At 46.4% G+C, this 17,921-nt stretch overlaps 1 protein-coding gene across 6 annotated transcripts in view; it reads right to left on the minus strand.

Annotated features, from left to right (window-relative positions):
* Nucleotides 1-17,921, minus strand: part of MAP3K13 (mitogen-activated protein kinase kinase kinase 13) — a 70,210-nt gene that overhangs the window by 21,994 nt on the left and 30,295 nt on the right. For all 6 annotated transcript variants that reach the window (XM_042878302.1, XM_042878300.1, XM_042878305.1 and 3 more), the window contains one exon: nt 434-1,002. In XM_042878302.1, coding sequence (XP_042734236.1) covers nt 434-935 — 502 coding nt within the window. In that variant the 5' untranslated portion in view covers nt 936-1,002. The remainder of the gene's footprint in view (nt 1-433; nt 1,003-17,921) is intronic.

Here is a 17,921-nt window from a genome sequence, read left to right on the forward strand (position 1 = left end):
TATATTTTTTTAATGTAATGTGCCCACAGAGAAGAAATACTGCCATTTGGCAGCCAACTGGAGACAGCCCTCATGCACACACAGCAGTAGAAATGCCTATGTCAAGTTCATCGGGCACAGGGAAGCCGCAGAAACAAAGCAGTTGGTGCAACCCCATGTTTGTCACAGTTCTTCTGACCCTCACTTACAAAAAATACCTGGTTCAGATTCAGACTTTGTCACAGCAGTCCAACAGCCTGGTTTAGAACATGCAATTGTTTTTGACTCCATCCCTGGCAGCCTTTGACACTAACAGCAAGTGAGGTACAAGATTACTTTTTACAAACCTATTACAGGGGCAAGTCACACACACAAAGCTGGGAAAAGCCCCAGATTTCTTTCCTCATCTTCACACACTGTCCCAGAAGAAATGAGGGCCTGCTTCCCCACTTACCTTGCTGCTGCAGCTTGTAGTCCGTGGAGTACGCCTTGCCTATGATGTTCCACACAGGCCTGAGACAGCCAAAAAGTCCCTCCAGAAACCCACCGCTCCCACTGCCTGATCTGTTGAACTGCACTTTAACATCGTCCGCCCCGCTGTTGCTCTCTCCATCCATAGTGCTCCTGTTGCCCTGAGGAATGGCCGTTTCAGATTCATCCTGCTCTCGCAGCTGCAGCACGCTGTTCTCAAATTGGTCCCTAGAGTCCTCACTGATGCTGGTCAGCACGGCTGCAGTGACCGGGCTGCTCACGTTGTCCATGAGGTCTGACTGCAGCAAGCCTTTCTCACGCATATCCTCTATGAGCTCGGGGGACGGGTGGCTTCCACTAGGCCCACGTTCATCGTGTAGCCTGCCAAAGTCTTTATCCTCACAGAAAGCTTTGCTGATGGAGTTTGGAGAGGAAGACAAGCTCAGGCGATCCTGAGTACTGGCCATGATGCCGTGAGTGTGCATCAAGGAGATGGGCTGAGCTGGAACTTAGAGAACAGGGCAATTCAGAGGTGATGTATGGAGCCAGTACCTGCAACGAGAGCAAAAGGAACAACTCTCAAATTTTCATCCAAGTATTTTCACTACGTGCACTTTTGAAGAGGGAAGCTGATAATTAACAAGGTTAACCAGCCATACCAGACAACTGTTGATGCTTCATAAACAAGGACTGCCCTGAAAGAAGCAAATAAATTCTTCCTGCAGAACCCCTGCTCACACGGTACTCTCAGTGTCCTGGAGAACATGCACCAATAGTGCCACACACATCCAAAGGTCAGAACTGTGCCACCTCACAGCACAGCTTTCATCAGACTGAAGCTGATCCCCAGGCTTTGCCCAGCTACAGTCAAGTGCCATCAATGGCTCTGGTGCAGCTCACAAACCCAGGATTCCTCTGCAAACCCCTGAGATGAGGCATTAGAAAAACAAAGAACGAGGAAGAACTTCTTTACTGACAGCGTGACAAAGCACTGGAACAGGCTGCCCAGAGTGGTGGAGGAGTTTCTTTCTCTGGGGATATTGCAGCCCTATCTGGACACCTTTCTGTACGACATACCATAGGGAACCTGCTTGAGCAGCGGGTTGAACTGAGGGATCTCCAGAGGTCCCCTCCAATCCCTACAGTTCTGTGATTCTATGACACAGTGTTCTGAACCCACTGAGGGATGGTTGGTACCTGCTCCCCTCCAGCACAAGTGGTGACCATCATAGTCCTTCAATTTAATCTGCATGCACACTCAGAGACAGTGCCCCTTTTTCAAGGCCCTCCCATCTCCTATTTGCTACACAATCCACTACAAGCCCTATTTCCACAAGCCAGCTCTGTGTCACCCTTCCTGAGGGACAGCCCAGGTCACCCCATGCTGCACTGGCTGCTGATTAGCCAGTGCCTTCCTTGGGCAGAGCCACCTCTGAAATGCCAGCCTCTGACCTTGCATCACAAGTCATTAGGCACATGCAGCCTGGAACAGAACAAAGTCCACTTTTATATTGCATATAAAATTAACAGGGGGAAAAACAGCAGTGAAAGAAACTACTTTGTTAAGAGGTAAGATCAGTTACAGTGGGTGCAAAGTCCTGAGCTCTGCAAACAGGCTCTGAAAGGAAGAACGAGGTGGCCAGGTGCACACAGCCAATCAAGAGGGAACAGCTCAGAGCCATAATTTCTCAAGATGAGGTCATTACAGAGATGAAAGATAAGAACTTGTATGAAAAGCTCATGCCCTGTGCTTCATTTCCACTTCAGCAGGAAAAGCAGTGAATGGGAACAGCCAGGAGACTGTTCTACATTGCCTCCTCTTCCCTGTATTTCCACCTGATCATAAGGGTACACATCAAGGCTCTGTCAGAAGGAAGTTCTGTACCATGAGAGTGGTGAGGTGCTGGAACAGCTGCCCAGAGAGGCTGTGGATGCCCCCATCCCTGGAGGTGTCCAAGGCCAGGTTGGATGGGGCCCTGGGCAGCCTGGTCTGTTACTGAATGTGGAAGTTGGTGGATCTGCCTGTGGCAGGGGGTTGGAGATTCATGATCCTTGAGGTCCCTTCCAACCTGGGCCATTCTGTGATTCTATGATGTCACTCTGGTTGTAAGCATAATTCTTCAGGAGAATGCAAAACAGGAAGTGAGGCCGAAATTGCACCACAGTCCATGCCAGTAAAGGAGCTGACCTAACCTTGTACAGAGCTGGTTAGTCCAGAGCTCTCCACGAGCAGCATTACAATGACTGCCTGCTCGGTGTGGGAGCTGTAGGGTGCCTGCAGCAGCATGCTTACTGCTCATAGATGTTATACCATCACAGATTTTGCTGTTGATACAAAGAAGGAAAGGGAGAAGTTTCAAACCCGAACAGAATTTCAAATAAATTCCAAACCAACTCCAGCTCAGCACTTCTGGGCACCGCTGACTCCCAGCAGCCTGACAGGGACAAGTGAATCCTTAAGTAAAAGTGTGACCAGTGTCCCTACAGAGGAATCTGCCCTCTGTAACACAGTGTGTTCAGCAGTATGAATGAAACAGTCTTCATTTCACCTGCAAGAAACCCCACAGTAAGAGCCAAAACAAGAACAGAGGTGGTAACGTCCCAAAGAACCTCACATGTACAATACACTAGCTAAGAAGAGCCAGGCTTTTGCTGTTAGCTCTGCATGCAGTTTTCTGACTTCAGAATGCTCGTGGAGACTTTGCAGACAAAGAACAGCTTTCCTTGCACAACTTCACAACTCTATAGCACACACCACTGTATAAGCACCATGTAGGCAGGGATGTTTGGGATGTTTATAATCTATATGTACCTCTTTAGCTTCTACACTGAAGAACACAGGCAAGTGGTGTTCTCCTATCCTAAGGATGCTTCTGCTGTAGCAGCCTCCAAGCCAAAGCTGAGAGCCATGTGCATGTGTAGGAGGGTTGTGCGTATACTGATGATACTCACATTTCACAAAGTGCTTCTGCAACTGCAGACTTCAAGGCAGAACCTCTGACTTAAGCTATTTTGATGAGTTCATGCACTCTGCAGCAGGCAAATTTGTTTTTATGTCTGTAAAGGAATTTAAGGCTCAGAGTAATTTTGTCTAATCTCAACTTCTTGTTAGTGATTCCATTTGCTGGCACAGCTTTTCTCCCAGCAACACCTCCCCATGCCCAAACACAAGCAGGGCAAAGCACCCCTCTTCTGGGAAGAATGAGGCAGCACCTCAACGTTCCAAACAGCCTGAACTGCTGCTGACAGCTATTAGAGAAGTGACAGAGTAATCAAAGCAGCAACGGGGTGGGTGAATCAGCTATCACAAGACATGCTTCCACAATGCCTGATACGTGTGTTCCCTCTGGTAAGTGTTCTCACACAGCACAGAGCTACCTGCACAAGTTGAACATTTATGACAGTGTCAAAGCAGTGGTCAGGTTGGAAGACATGGCCGAGCCAAACACACGTCTTGTACAGGCTGCTAAGTGAAAGCAATTGTCTGATGCACACTGAAGGACTAAATAAGAGCAGCTGGCAGAAGCTAGCTGACTGACACGGGGCAAACCCGAAGGTCAGAGGGGACTCCTGCCCATACCACCACTTATATCCACACACTGCAGCTCCCCTGCATTTTTCTGGTACTCAGCATGACTTTCTGCAGGCTGCAATAGGTACAGCAAGGTAACTATCACAGAATCACAAAATTGTAGGAGTTGGAAATGACTTCTAGAGATCACTGAGTCCAACCCCAATGTCACCAAGCATATCCTGATGCTTCACACAGAATTACTTTGCTTTCACTTCTCCAGCTCTAAAAAAAAAGTAGTTTTGTTGTTGTTGTTGTTGTTGTTAAAGATCTTGCAAAGCTTTAAGCTAACTATGAACCAGCCCAAGGCAACAGCTTATTAGCTTTGTGGTTGCTTTTATTTGGGTGTTTTCTGTTTATTTTGGGGGAGGAAGGAATGAATCTCTCTCTGTTCCTTCAAGGAAGCTCCTGGATCACAACACACATCCCATCCCTCACATCTGCATGGACTCCCAGCCACAACCTAGCCTTATTTTCAAGTACTGCAATGATGGCTTTGCCAAAACACCACTAATTTCTGATAAACCAGCTGAAAACACTTCATCTGACCTACCTGAGATTTCCTGACTGTCACTGCAGCAGCTCTGATCTCAGCACATTTATGCATGTACCCTTGCTTGCTCTACAAGAAAGCAGCAGATTTACCTGGGTAAACAGAAATGCTGTCACATTCTTGTTGTTTTTTTTTTGTCTCCTGTGCTTTTCCCTGCAATTTCTGGCTGTCAGATAAACATTCCATGACTTCTGCAGAACAAGGCCGGACTGTGCACTTTTAATTCCTTTCCCTGGTAAATATTTCAATGCCATCTCAACATCTGCTGTTGGCAGACGTGGTATTTCCTGAGCTACATGTGTTAGGTTTACAACTCAACAATCATACTAAGCACTTAGCAGAGTATTTAACATAGCCATGGGCATCAAGCAGGTGAGACCTGGATGTGAAATTGTGCCACATGTACCATCACAACTCAAGCCTGAGCTCCTGCATCTGCTAATTAATGTTCACCTTTATTCAATATACTCAGTCTATTCCCAAATAGGTGCTCAACGTTTTGGCAGAATGATTTTACAGTTGTAATGTCCTTTTGTCTGTCGCTGCATCAGTGAGAAAGACAACTCTGCCTCGCTTTCTGCTCTGAACTCTTTCTGACAACGACAAAAATAGTACAGCATTCCAGCCAAGAATTATTCAGAATGACTGCATTTGAGTTCTGTGCCTCGAGCCAGCTGGAGGTTTGCACCTCGTATATTCCAGCTCAGCCTGTCGGGGTTCAAAGCAGCAGCACCAAGACCATACCATAGCAAAAAGACCCAGACCAGACGGGAATGACACAGTTATCCATCTCTGCTTCCTGCTGAGAACCAAGACAGGGATCTGCAGGCAGGCAGATGCCCCTAGCACTCCCCAGGCAGTCTCCCCATGGTGCACACCGACACACAGTGACTGGTTTTGCACTCTATAGCCCACAACACCTTTTTCCTGCATGAATGTGTCAAACCATTTTTCAAACAAGAACACTTCAGCATTCACTATGTTGCAGCAGGAAGGTTTGTAGCTTCACAGTGTGTTGCATAAGGTAACACCACGTATCTTTGCACCAAGCCCCCCACCTGCTCATCACTCTCCTCAAACAGCCAGCTCTTCCCTGACACCTGAACCCTTTATCTTCTTCATGCCTGCTGCCATTTCATGAACCATCTCATCCTCCACTCAACATCTATTTCCAAGCCTGAAAATCCCACTCCACCCACTCATACACCCCATGAAAGTTGCTCTGCATCTCTGATCACCTCTCTACACCTTTCCCACTTCTCCTCTATCATCTGAGAGGCGGGGGAGTAAAACAGCACTGAGAATCCCCAGTGTGGGCACACCACAGAAACGTACCGTGATGTAATGACTGCTTCTGTTGTTCATTTCTTTCCCAACCATTTCCCCAGTGCTGCCTTACATGCTGGTCCAGGAGCTCAGCTAACTTTCCACAGGTCTCTTACATCCTTAAGATCTCATTCCTGAGCAAAAAAAAAAAAAAAAGCCTAATACAGGATGTTAAGATTAAATTTGTATGTAAACAGCACTAAATGGGACTGCCATTTTATCACCCAAGTTTACAAGATCCATCTGGTACTCTAGATCCACTGGGTCTTACTCTGAGAGCCCTACTTTTGTTGGTGGATGCTCTTGTTTAGAATGATCCCAAATGCATATAAGAAACAGAGGTGTAAGGAATATGAGGAGTGCACCCTCCAGAACCCACAGCTGACAACTGCTCTTAGCAGAAAATTCTTCTACATTTACTCTATTTATCCTCATTCTTATTTCATGTCACACAGCCAATTATTTATCTGTGAAAGGGTGTGCCTGGTATTATATAGCTGTTCAGCTGAAGAACCTCTGGTAAGCAATCACATCAAAATCCCAACCGGTTGCATCAACCAGACCCTCTTTTCTCAAGTTCTCTTGTCTCCAAAGGAATTTAACAGGGCATTTCTACACCTTAAAGATCTCTGCTGACTGACCACTGCACAGGCTGTCCATCTGCACTGGGCTCTCTGCACAGACTCCACAGACACCAGACAAACATTTAAACTAAGAACTCCTCCACCATAATGTCACAGATTTGGGGGGTGCAGAAGGTGCTTGATTCGGAAGAGGAAACCAGGCGGCCACTTCTGTTTTTTGGCATGAGGAGCAAAGGAAACAATCACCTGTGTGAACAAGGCAGACAAAGAGCCAACCTCCACCCCCACCTCGTATTCAGGGAGACCTCTCCAGCTGATTGCAGTGGAAGCCAGATTGATTCCTGTTTCACCTGCTAGCTAGCCAGCTTCCCAAAGCACGGTTTATGAAATAAGCAGCTTACATAACTGTGTATTTTCAGCACTACATACATAAATGCTTCCTCTATCCTGTATAAGTATTTTTGGATCTCCTAAAATGCTGCTGTGTTCTTCCAGGGCTTTGCATTCTTCTGCTCAGAAATTGCATAATCTGATGCCACAGGAAATAAGTGATGTTGCATAATGACTCTTACATTCACTGCAGGATTTTGGTACTACATATTGCTATAGCAAAGCAGCCAGCCCTTCTCCGTGGTTCTAAATTGAGGCTGACAGTTTTTGGAAAAAAGGATGCCAGCCACCCTTGGAGGACAGGGCAGAGGGGCAGCAAAAGGGCTGGCAAAGGAGAGACCACCCCATTCTGTGCTGTTACAATGACCTGAATGCGATGATGTGAAATTAACTCTGTATGCCCATGGATTCCATATGCGCAAATGGGAAAGGGGTTTCTAACCCCACTGTGGTGCCATGAAACCGTATCTGCTGCCCCTACAGTCTCCTTCCCTTAAAAGAGCCCTCCTCTTTCCCTTACCAAATAAGCACAGTGGTGACAGGTTCATGGTTGGATCTCAGAGGTCTGTTCTAACCTTAACAATTCTATCATTTCCAATGTCTATGGTTGCTTGCACATCCTGAGTTATGAGCATCCATCAAAGGCCAGTAGTTTCATGTACACTGCTTCAACAGCCAGCAGACCACTGATGCCCTCTGTCACAAGCTCTCCAAGGATGCTGTGCAGCATCCAGCTGCCATAACAGGCTAAACACTGGCTAGCCTTTAATACCACTGAATTACTGCTGGAGGCCATCTTGGATCAAAATTTAGACGTGCCTTTACGCTGTATGTACCTCTTTTATCTTAATAGCTGCCTTGATGGTACAAAACACCTTTGAAAAGCCAGTCACAGGTTTCAGGGCCATTTCCCTCTTCCCATCCTTTAGAATTTTGCACTTCTCTACCTCATTAAAGATCCACATTACATTACTAATTAGCAGTAACAAATTAAAGGATTTAAATTCAAATATTTCACAACTACAAAAGCCAGGAGAACTTCAGAGTTCACAGACCCCTTGACGGCTTCCCCGGCATTGCCACGTGAAGCTACTAAGATTTCCAAGTACTACCATGGGCTGTGCCTTGTAATTTCCCTTACAGAACAGGAACATCATATTTTCCTCCAAGGAGCAGTGTAAAGATTAATTAATGTCTGAGAGATCTTCGAGGATGAAGATCAATATGTAAGTGCTATTTTCAGGAATCCTATGACTGAATCAAACTCTCACTTGAATTCATGTGAGACATCAGCCCGGTCTCAGGTAAATTCACTCACATAGTTATTATTATTTTTGTAGTAGATATGAATTATTCAACATTTGCAAAGCATTTTTGACATAAAAACTATACACAGCCTCCTCAGCTCTAGCAGCTTATGTGATTCATACCCAGCATTAAGGTAACTAAACAGCTGCAGATGAAAACAAAACAAATACTGGGGCACATGCAGAGCTTTGGCCATCCATCACCACTACAAGTGCTGGCACCCAACAGGGAGAGCAGCACACCTGGAGGAGCAGACAGCTCCCAGGGGGAGCAGCAGCACCAGGCTGCGCTCAGTGAGCATCACTGCAAAGAGGATTACTCCTCAACAGAGCAGTGAGCACAATGGCCTGCTCAGGAGCCTCTATTAAACCCATCTTACCGACACGGCGTATGGGCTGCAGCAGCACCCAAGAGGTATGATCCTATTCTTCGGCCACAAGAGCTGTCTGTGATGGTAACACGATCAGGGCAGCACACACAGCGCACAATGTCACGGGCTGAAGAATCACAGAGGAGAGTGTACAGGCCCTGTGTGCCACCTGGCATCCTGCAGGGACCTTCCAAGGCAACGCCAGCCCCTGGCTCACCCTGCTAGGTAGCTGTGACAAAGGAGGGGGATCTTCTCAGACCGTGAGGACAGAGGTCAGGTGTTCCAGATTCCAGGGCTAAGCTCCCAGCCGTGCATCTTCATTACTGCCTCCGGTGTCCTTCACAAGACCTGAAGGCTGCAAAGCAATGGGCTGGGGACAGGAGAGGACAAGCATCCCAGGAGCAAAGGAAACCTCCACTCCGAGGCCTGCACTCCACAGTCCTGCTGCTGGAGGAAGCCCAGCTTCCCTCCACACCCCATGGGGGTCTGCATCTCCTTTCTTTCCTCACAGCACCCCTTACCCTGCTCTATAAACAGCAGGGACAATATCACAGGTCTGAGAGATGATTACAGAACCACACACTTTCCATGGAAAAACCCCTTCTTGACCCCAGCCTACTCCCAGTTGTCACAAGTGCCTTTAAGCCCACTCTAGCACGCAACGTTTTGGTTAAGGTTATAAACAGGGGAAGAGTACAGAGGTCAAAATAAGTATTCACAGGGGAGACAGCAAGCACACACAGTGTTTCTGCTTCCAGCCCACCTTGCCACGGCAGCCAGCTTGCTATCCAATCCAAAGCAGTGCATGGTTTCAGTGAAATATTTACTGCCCACCCCCTTTTCCCCTGCAAGAAGCAAAAGTGATTTGCTGAAGTGTCACAGCAAGAGCATCGTTCAGGAGCTCCAGCCCCAGCACAGGGCATAAGGAGAGAAAAGAAGTGTCCTAAGCAGGCCAGGGCTTGCTGAAGTGTACCACTCCTACCTCCTTTCTGCAAACACAGAGGTAGCATTTGCCTCAATTTATTCACTTTCATTCAGTGATGTGCAGAAGCAGCCCTCTGCAATCTTCCTCCACAGCTGGAACTTCAGGTGGGAGCTCAGCGGAGCTGCTGGATGCAGATAGCTGTGGGCACTGCCTGGCCCACCCTGTCCTGAACAGCAGGGCTGCAGAACCTGCACCAACATCAATCTGTCCATATGGCAGATGTCAGACCTGTTCCTCTCTTTTATAGAGATAGATATAGATAGATAGATAAAAGCTTGTAAGATTCTCCCATTTTGGAAAATGTGATGACTATTTCCACAACTGAACTTGAGGAAGCCCCAAAAGAAGCACCAATTCCAAACAACCCCAGGCTCAGACAGCTTGTCATATTTGCTCCCAGTCATTAAAAAAAAAGAACACAACAGAAAACAGCGCAAAACCTTTATCCTGTCCTCTCAGAACAGTGCCTATTTTAATAACTATCAATTGTGAAACCGCTTACCTATGAAGAGATCCTCAAACAAATCATGGCTCAATTTGCTGATCCATCAGAGATAAGGCACTTACCAACTCCTTAGCATGGAATACAAAAGAGGAAGGTTAAAAAAGCAGAGGGAGGAAAACGTGCCCCCATTAACACCGTACAGCAGAGCATGCTCACCAGATGCGCTGCACTGGGAGCTGATGGCTAATTGCAGGCGTGGGGGTCACAGTGAATCCCGGCCATAGATGCAACCATCAGGCAGCAGGGGACAAAGACAGCTCTGAGTGACAGCACTGCTCCAGCTTACAAAGACCCAGAGGGCCCAGGAACAAAACCGGTGCAAGAGCAGGGGCAACCAGCTCCACCAAAACATCGTGTGTTTGAGTTTCACAGCAGCACTGTGCTACAGAAATGGAGCTTCAAAAGGTCGCAGCCCTAGAAATAAAAAGCCACGCAGCAAAAAGGACAGTAGCAGAAACTTGCACGCCACTAACAACTTTAATTGCAGGATATCTGTGATCGCACAGCAGGTGTTGAGAGAAGGGCCACACCTGCAGCCAGACCTGCTCAATCTCTCTCATTTCACTTCTGTTCTTCTCAAATATTTCTACATATTCTCCCTCAAAACCAGCGCTCACGAGTTCTTCTCTCGTTGAAACAGACTGCCTATTGATAGAATCCACCTATCCAAACATACAGACCTGATGTCATCTTTCCCCAGATCAACCTAAAATAGCCCATTTTTCATTTACCGAACAGAGCTATCTGCTTGCTATGATTAAGATATTGCAGCACAGACACCTCCCCCCAGGCTCCAAAAATAAAATCATAGAACAGCTCCACTCATTTCACTGGGAGAAAACATGACATCATGCCTCATCCAGGTGAGCAAGAATACAACAAATCTGGCCCCCGTGAACTGATCCTTAACCCAAATGCTGCTCCCAGCTCCTGGTTTATTGGGGAAAGGGGGGAGCTCCTGGTGCCACGCAGATGCCACAAGCTGCTGCTTGCTGTAATAAAGGGAAAATTCCTAACAGGCTGCTAAAAAGAAAAAGACATCTCTCCATCACTTCAGAAACGCATTTAAATTATTTACTACCGTGACACAACAGAAGAAGCATTTCATTAGTCCACATGGGAAAGCATCACAATTGCCTAAAAGGGAGGAAAAAAAAAAAAAGGAAACAAAACAAAAACCAGAATTGCCATTTCTAGTATGACATTCCCTGCATATTCCACACATATCCAATCTCTATCGCTTTCCCTGCTTCCCCTTTAAAAGGGGGGCACAAGAAGATAACGTGCAGAATTGTAACTGAAAAATGTCTCTCAGACAAGCGAAAGGACAGGGCAGCTCCAGATCTGTAACGTGGGGATGGATGAATTCAGGTTTCCCATTTCCCCATCCCTCTCTGCCCTCAGCATCATTTTTCAGCCCTATCACATCACAAATGCAACATCCATCTGTCCTTCCCAGATAAATGGCGAAACGGGAGCGCTGCCCATCAAGCACAGACACAAGCACACACGCTTCAAAACAGACCTTTTCTCCAAATACTCACAAGGATGAAGGTTGCCGACGTGATGCTCCATTTTCTGGTTTTAAAAAGATGGAAGGCAAAAAAAAAAAAGAAAAAGAAAAAGAAAGAAAAAAGGAAAAAAAAATAAAAAAGGAAGTGTTGCAAAATAAAAGGAAATTCCACCCACACAATCCTGCAGCCTGCTGCAAAGGAGCACAGAAGCGTGCTGACGTCACAGATTCATGAATGGATGGAAATGGGGCTGTTTGGAGATTCGGCGGAGCTGGCTGGGGAGCAGAGGGCAGCCAATCCGTGCGGGCACCGCCGGCCACCTCCTGCCTGCCAGATCCGGGCAGCACGAGCCCAGCAACCCCACGCCAGCAAGGCGGGGAGGGGATGCAAGGAGCAGGCTGTGCATCGCTGGGGCTGGGGGGAAAATGGCATCAGTGCTGCCATGCCGGGGAAGGAGCGGGCGAGGACATCCTCCGCTGCCTCCGAGCCGAGCTGCTGCCCCTGCGCGCGGCTCGGTGACGGCAGCGTATCGAATAGCAGCCATCTGTTCTATGAATCAAGTGCATTTAGTAATCAGAAAAGGAGTTTGTTATCTCTCGGGTTGGTGCTTTTTTTTTTTTTTTTTTTTTTTTTGAGGATTTCAAACCCTGGGTATTATTATTAAGATAATGAAATATAAGCATGCACTGGAAGGAAGCCGCAGGGAGAACAATAGGAGGCTTGTGTTTGATAAGTGATGCAAAGGCACCAACAAAATCCAAATAGGAGCACAGACAGAATCACGCATTCAGCTCTCCCCAAACATTCGCACAGCAGGCAGACAAGCGCCCAATGTCAGCAGTGCTCAGCACAGCTCCAAGCACACCGAGCTGAAGACGTGCGGCCGTGCGCAGGGAGCGGAGGGCACAGCAGGGCTCCAGACACACAGCAGCCCACCGCCATCTTCATCCCATCCCACAGCCGTGCCAACGCACGTCCTCAGTTCTGCACACCAGATGCAAGGGCGCCGCGCCATGCTGGAGGCCTGGGTGGATGGCAGTGTCCTGGTGGAGGCACCAAGAGCAGCACCAGATCACTGATCATACAATTATAGAATCGCTAAGGTTGGGAAAGACCTCCAAGCTCATGCAGTCCAACTGCCCACCTATCACCAATACTTCCCACTAAACCACATCCCTCACCTCAATACTTGCATTCTCTCTGCCCAGAACCAAGCTCAGCCTTGGTTTTGCATCTCTGAGATAGGAGCGAAGGAGCAGGGAGGCGAGCACGGCCAGGAATTAAGGCCTGAAGAAAAACCTCAGCTGCACACTATGCTATTACACCATTTGGCACAGGCTGCCCAGAAAAGCATGGTGCCCCATCCCTGGAGGTGCTCAGGGACAGGCTGGATGGAGTCCTGGGCAGCCTGAGCTGGTGGGGGGCAACCAGCTCACAGCAGGGGTTGGAACTGGGCAAGCTATAACGTATCTTCCTACCCAGGCAGTTCTATGATTCCATGATCTTGGAGGGGGGTAACAGAACTCAGTGTGATAAGAACTGTTTCTCAACAACTTGTAGCTTCCAGATTATTAACAGCCAGGATTTTCCACATTTCCACCTCCCATGCTCCTAGCCAGCATGAAGCAACTAAGCCAAAATTGGATGTCCTGACATTTACCCTGTGAGGCACATTTTGAGAGGATGACTGAGGCATTCCCATCTTTTTCTGTGGAAACTGGGTAACATCCCAAAATCACAAACAAAGCAGACCAGGGTGCAACAAACAAAGCAGATCTGAGTTTGGAAAACGAAACCTGTGCTCCTTTATACCCCTGGTACTAACTTCAATGGAAGGAGAACGGCCTTCCTGAAGGCTGAAAGAGCCACACACACAGAGAGTACTTACACAAAATGCACTTACATGAGGAGGTGGGTTGTTGTTTGCATGTGGTAAGACAGTAGGGTCATTTGTTGTTTTTTTGTTTCAGTGTTTTTGACAGGGAGCCAGGGGCTCAGCAGATGGCCAGGATGGCACAGCCAGAAGGTAAAGCATGGAAGCTCTCTGCACACCCTCACCTCTCAGCGGTACCCAGGAGCTGGATGCAATCAATCCAACCAAAGGGCTGCTATGACATGAGTGCATCAGTGGGCCCCAAATGCAGTGGCAGCCACAATCATTCCAGCTTTGATTTGGGACTGGAGTTTTTGAATGGAGCTTTATAAAGCTGACCAGAGAAAATGAAAATTAATGCAAATCTCTCATTACCTACTTTCATGATCAAAGGAAGCACACATTAACTTCTGCTGAGGAGATCTAATGAATGAAAACCCATTTTATACGAGCCAGAATTCACGAAAAATACATCACGAGGTTTCTACCCAGACAATACAACAGCTGCAGGTCAAGCAGTAGGACACAAAAGAAGCAACAGTGCTGTGAAGGGAATGACATTTCCAAGGGATGCCTGCATGCCACAACTTCTCACCACCTGGACATTTGGGTCCTGCCTTCCATGTTCCCAGAGCACAATGTTCTGCTTTAAAGCTTTGCCACCATGGTATGGAAATGAGCTTATAGATTTCTGTGCACTTTTAGGACAGAAAGAAAAATGGCAATTGCTTCCTTACCCTAAGACAAAATAGGATAAAGACAGGATTGAGAAGGGGAGCACAGTACCACACTCAGAAAGAGGTAGAAAAGGAGAAATATTGCCTAACGCAGCTAAAAGCTCAGAGGCAAAAATAGAACAGAAAACAATTTTCAGAGGTTTCCAAGGGTTAACTGCAGTGACATTTCAAAAACACCCAGCAGGGAAAGTAAGTGGGAACAAAACCCCAGGACGGCTCTAATAGAGGAAAAGCACTTCAACGTGCAACTTCAGATTTTCTTTTCCACGGTGCCCAGGGTCAGTGTACCAACACTGAATTGTGTCCTCGTCTCAACAGCCCAGGTTACAACTTTACAAATGGTCCTGAACTGAATCCAGGATAAGTACCTTCACTCAGCATGAAAAGCAACCACTGGCCTAAAAGCGACGGCTGCTTATAAGATCATGCTGGTAGCCAAACAACAGCATTAGGAAACAGGAGGGCTGCAATCAGTTATGTGCTTCAACAGCACACATTAGCTCCTCTGTTGCACAAGTGGTGTGTAACTACAAGTGGATCAGTGTTAGAATTTCCCCATGTCTCATTCAGACACAAGGCAAAAGCAGGGGACTCTTTATGAAGTATCAGATGGTCAAACACGACCCTATGTTTAGTTCAATGTTAAAGCAAAAACAGAAGGAAAAAAAGTACAGGGTATGGTAAGGATATAAGCTACCATAAAAACAAAGTTCATGTGGGAGCACACAAGCACTAGTGACAAATTCACAGCTAGAAAGGATATCCGAGTAACAAAATGGACCACTGAGACACAGCAGGCAAAGCCAGTGGAAACGGGTGCAAAAGAAAAGCTAAAAGTACTTAATAAGTAACTATTCATATGATTTATAATTTATATAATTTGTAACTATAACTTATTTATCAACAAACTTGGAAAAAAAGGTTGGCAGCCCTGCCTATGGCAGGGGGTTGGAGATCCTTGAGGTCCCTTCCAACCCAGGCCATTCTGTGATTCTGTGATATTCACTATATTTGTAAAAGATAGGATAATTAAGGACTTCCGAGCCAATGAGTAACTAATAGGAATGCTATACAGTATCTGCTAGGCGTAGCACTTCAAAGCTGACACGTCACATTCATTTGAGCTTGGTTCTAAGATGCTCGTTTAACAAGCACCTTCAATCCAGTGACCTTCAATTTTAATAAACTGGAAAACCATTGAAAATACAGGAAACTGAAAACAACAATATCAGGCCAACATTCGAAAATAACGTAAGCTTGCTGCTTATAGGCCTTGGTAATGTGACATTGACCTTAGGGAGAAATAATAATACTTTAAAATAAAAAAAAAAAATCTATCTTTAGATGTAAGGGATGGCTGTGCTACATCAGAGCAATGCCCGTTCATCCCAGTGCCCCATCTCTGTTGGCACACAGGGAATCAGAAAAACTACAGCAAATGCCAAACACTCGCTCTGGCAAAAGCAGAAAATTAGAAGAGACTGAAGTAACTCAAAGGCTGATTTCATAACTACGTGTATATAGGGTTGCTTACAAATCCACTCTGCTGAAAGCCAACGTATTTGCATAGATAGGATATCTAAAAGGATGCTTCATTGTCAAGCTCTGAAATGTACAAAATACTTGATTCCCTCCAAGCCTGCAGGCAAACATTCCCCTTCTGAATGCCCTGAACTTCAGTGGTGGGGTGGGCAACAGAAATCGTCTGTAAGCCTGGAGATCTTCTGGTGGTTTTTAAAATCTCAGAACTGAGGAGACTCTGGTCAAGAATTCCTTCCTGCAAACACAGCTGAGAATAAGTGCAACCTGACAGGACCTGAGCTGTGGTGAGGCCTTCAGGTCTGTTCATGATTGAAAACAGAGAGCTGGCGGTGGCTACGAACTCAGACACGCAGTGCTTTGAAAAAGTCACCCCCCATCTTTAATGCCTAACCAAAAACACAATTAAAGGGAAGGAGACGAGTACATTTTCTGCTTATTTTTCCCCTTGGTGGTCATTTGCAGAAATCCCCAGCAGAGGACCCACGAGAAAAGCAGATCCATTTATTTGGGGAAGCAGTGATTCTCCCAGAGAACGCTCCAAAATGAAGTCTTCCATAACAATAATTAACAGTAACAGAATTGCCAGCAGTGACAAATGCTGCAAAAGTAATAAGAATGTACAATTATCGGCCATAAGGGATGCTTTTAAAGCTGGCTAAGCTACAGCCACCCTTCCCCTCCCAGGCTGGGAGCTGCAGAGCACTGCTGGGCTCGTGGGACCTGAGAGCCAAGCCTCAGCATTAACATGTGGAAAGGAGAGTCCTATCACCTACATTATTCCCACAAAAAGGCACTGATCTGTCAGTGCAGAAATAGGAAACCACTGGGAAATAATGAAACAATGTAGGATTTTCTGTTCAGAGGGTAAAATCCACTCGCACAAATACACCAACAACTGCTGAGCAGATGTTCTGTAAGAAGGGTTTGGAGCTATAGAGAGGATCACAAACTGAGTGCAAATTATAAATATCAAGTTGTCACAACCAAGGCAACTTTATCCAGTGGCAGGAGCACAAATTCAAGAGAATGGAAGTAACCAGTCTGTTCAGTTTTGGTAAAGTCTATAGTAAAGCCCATTTTTGGGTGAGGCTTGCCAACAAACAGAATTCACCACAGAACCATCAGGAGAGCAGAGCTGACAGGGACCTAATGGCTGAGCGGGCTGACTGAGGTTGGTCCATCTGAGCAAAGTAAAAGGGGATGCCTGGAACTTTGCAGGAATCTCTTCCTATGAGGACAATGAAATACTGAAAGCTCTGCAGCAAGACCAGAAGCTAAAAAATTAATCTGATCTTTTCCAGCATGAGGTCTTGCTGAATTAAATCTTTCCAGCCTTGCTGCTGTTACACAATCTCTTTGAGGAATATTACTCAGACTTATAGCAAAATAATACAAAAAATGTCAAAAGCCCATTAAGGAAGCTGAATTCAAGCATTTGTAAGTTGGAGCCTGATAGAATGAGGCACTATTTTTGGTATTAACTGTTCTCTGTAGCTTTGTGATAAAGTTCCTTTGAGAACCGTTGATCAGCCCTATGTAAATACTCCTAAGACACATAAAACCTACTCATCATCCTCCTCCCAGACCAGCACCATGAAGCTCTCAGTAGCTTCTTCTTTACAGCTCACTGCTCTTTTTCCTTCTCCTCTTCCCTGTGGCATTTCTTCTGTTCTGCTGCTGCTGAACACAGACCCCAGGATCTTCTTGGTTGGTCTGAGGAATCACAACGCAGAATTACTCACTTTACAAAGAGTGATAAAACCTTAAGCATTGGAAGCCAGGTTTAACAGATTTTTGGTTCAGAACAGTTAGATTGAGTGTCAAACTTGTCAGCAATGGTGGTTTTGACTTTTGCTTTCAAGAGTGACGCTGGACAGCACAGAATCACACGTACCAACCTAAAGCAGGACACTCTCAGGAGGTGCTGCATGGCATACCAAACACACTTGCTATCTCAATTAAGTCATAGAGCAGTCTCCAAAGGACAGCCAAAAACAAAACATCCCTCAAAGGGGCACGTAAAAGTTAGGCAATGTCCCAGTATCCATCTAAATCAAACCATCAGCTTTGCATGCACAGGGTTTTACCTATCCAGACAATCATAGAACGGCCAGGGCTGGAGGGGACCTCAAGGATCACGAATCTCCAGCCCCCCTACCACATGCAGGGCTACCAGCCTCAATAAGTTCTCAGTAAAAGAAAATAAGTACCAT

This window comes from Lagopus leucura, unplaced genomic scaffold (assembly GCF_019238085.1).
Source record: "Lagopus leucura isolate 7727_CA_CO unplaced genomic scaffold, USGS_WTPT01 Super-Scaffold_100021, whole genome shotgun sequence".
Taxonomy (NCBI): Eukaryota; Metazoa; Chordata; class Aves; order Galliformes; family Phasianidae; genus Lagopus; species Lagopus leucura.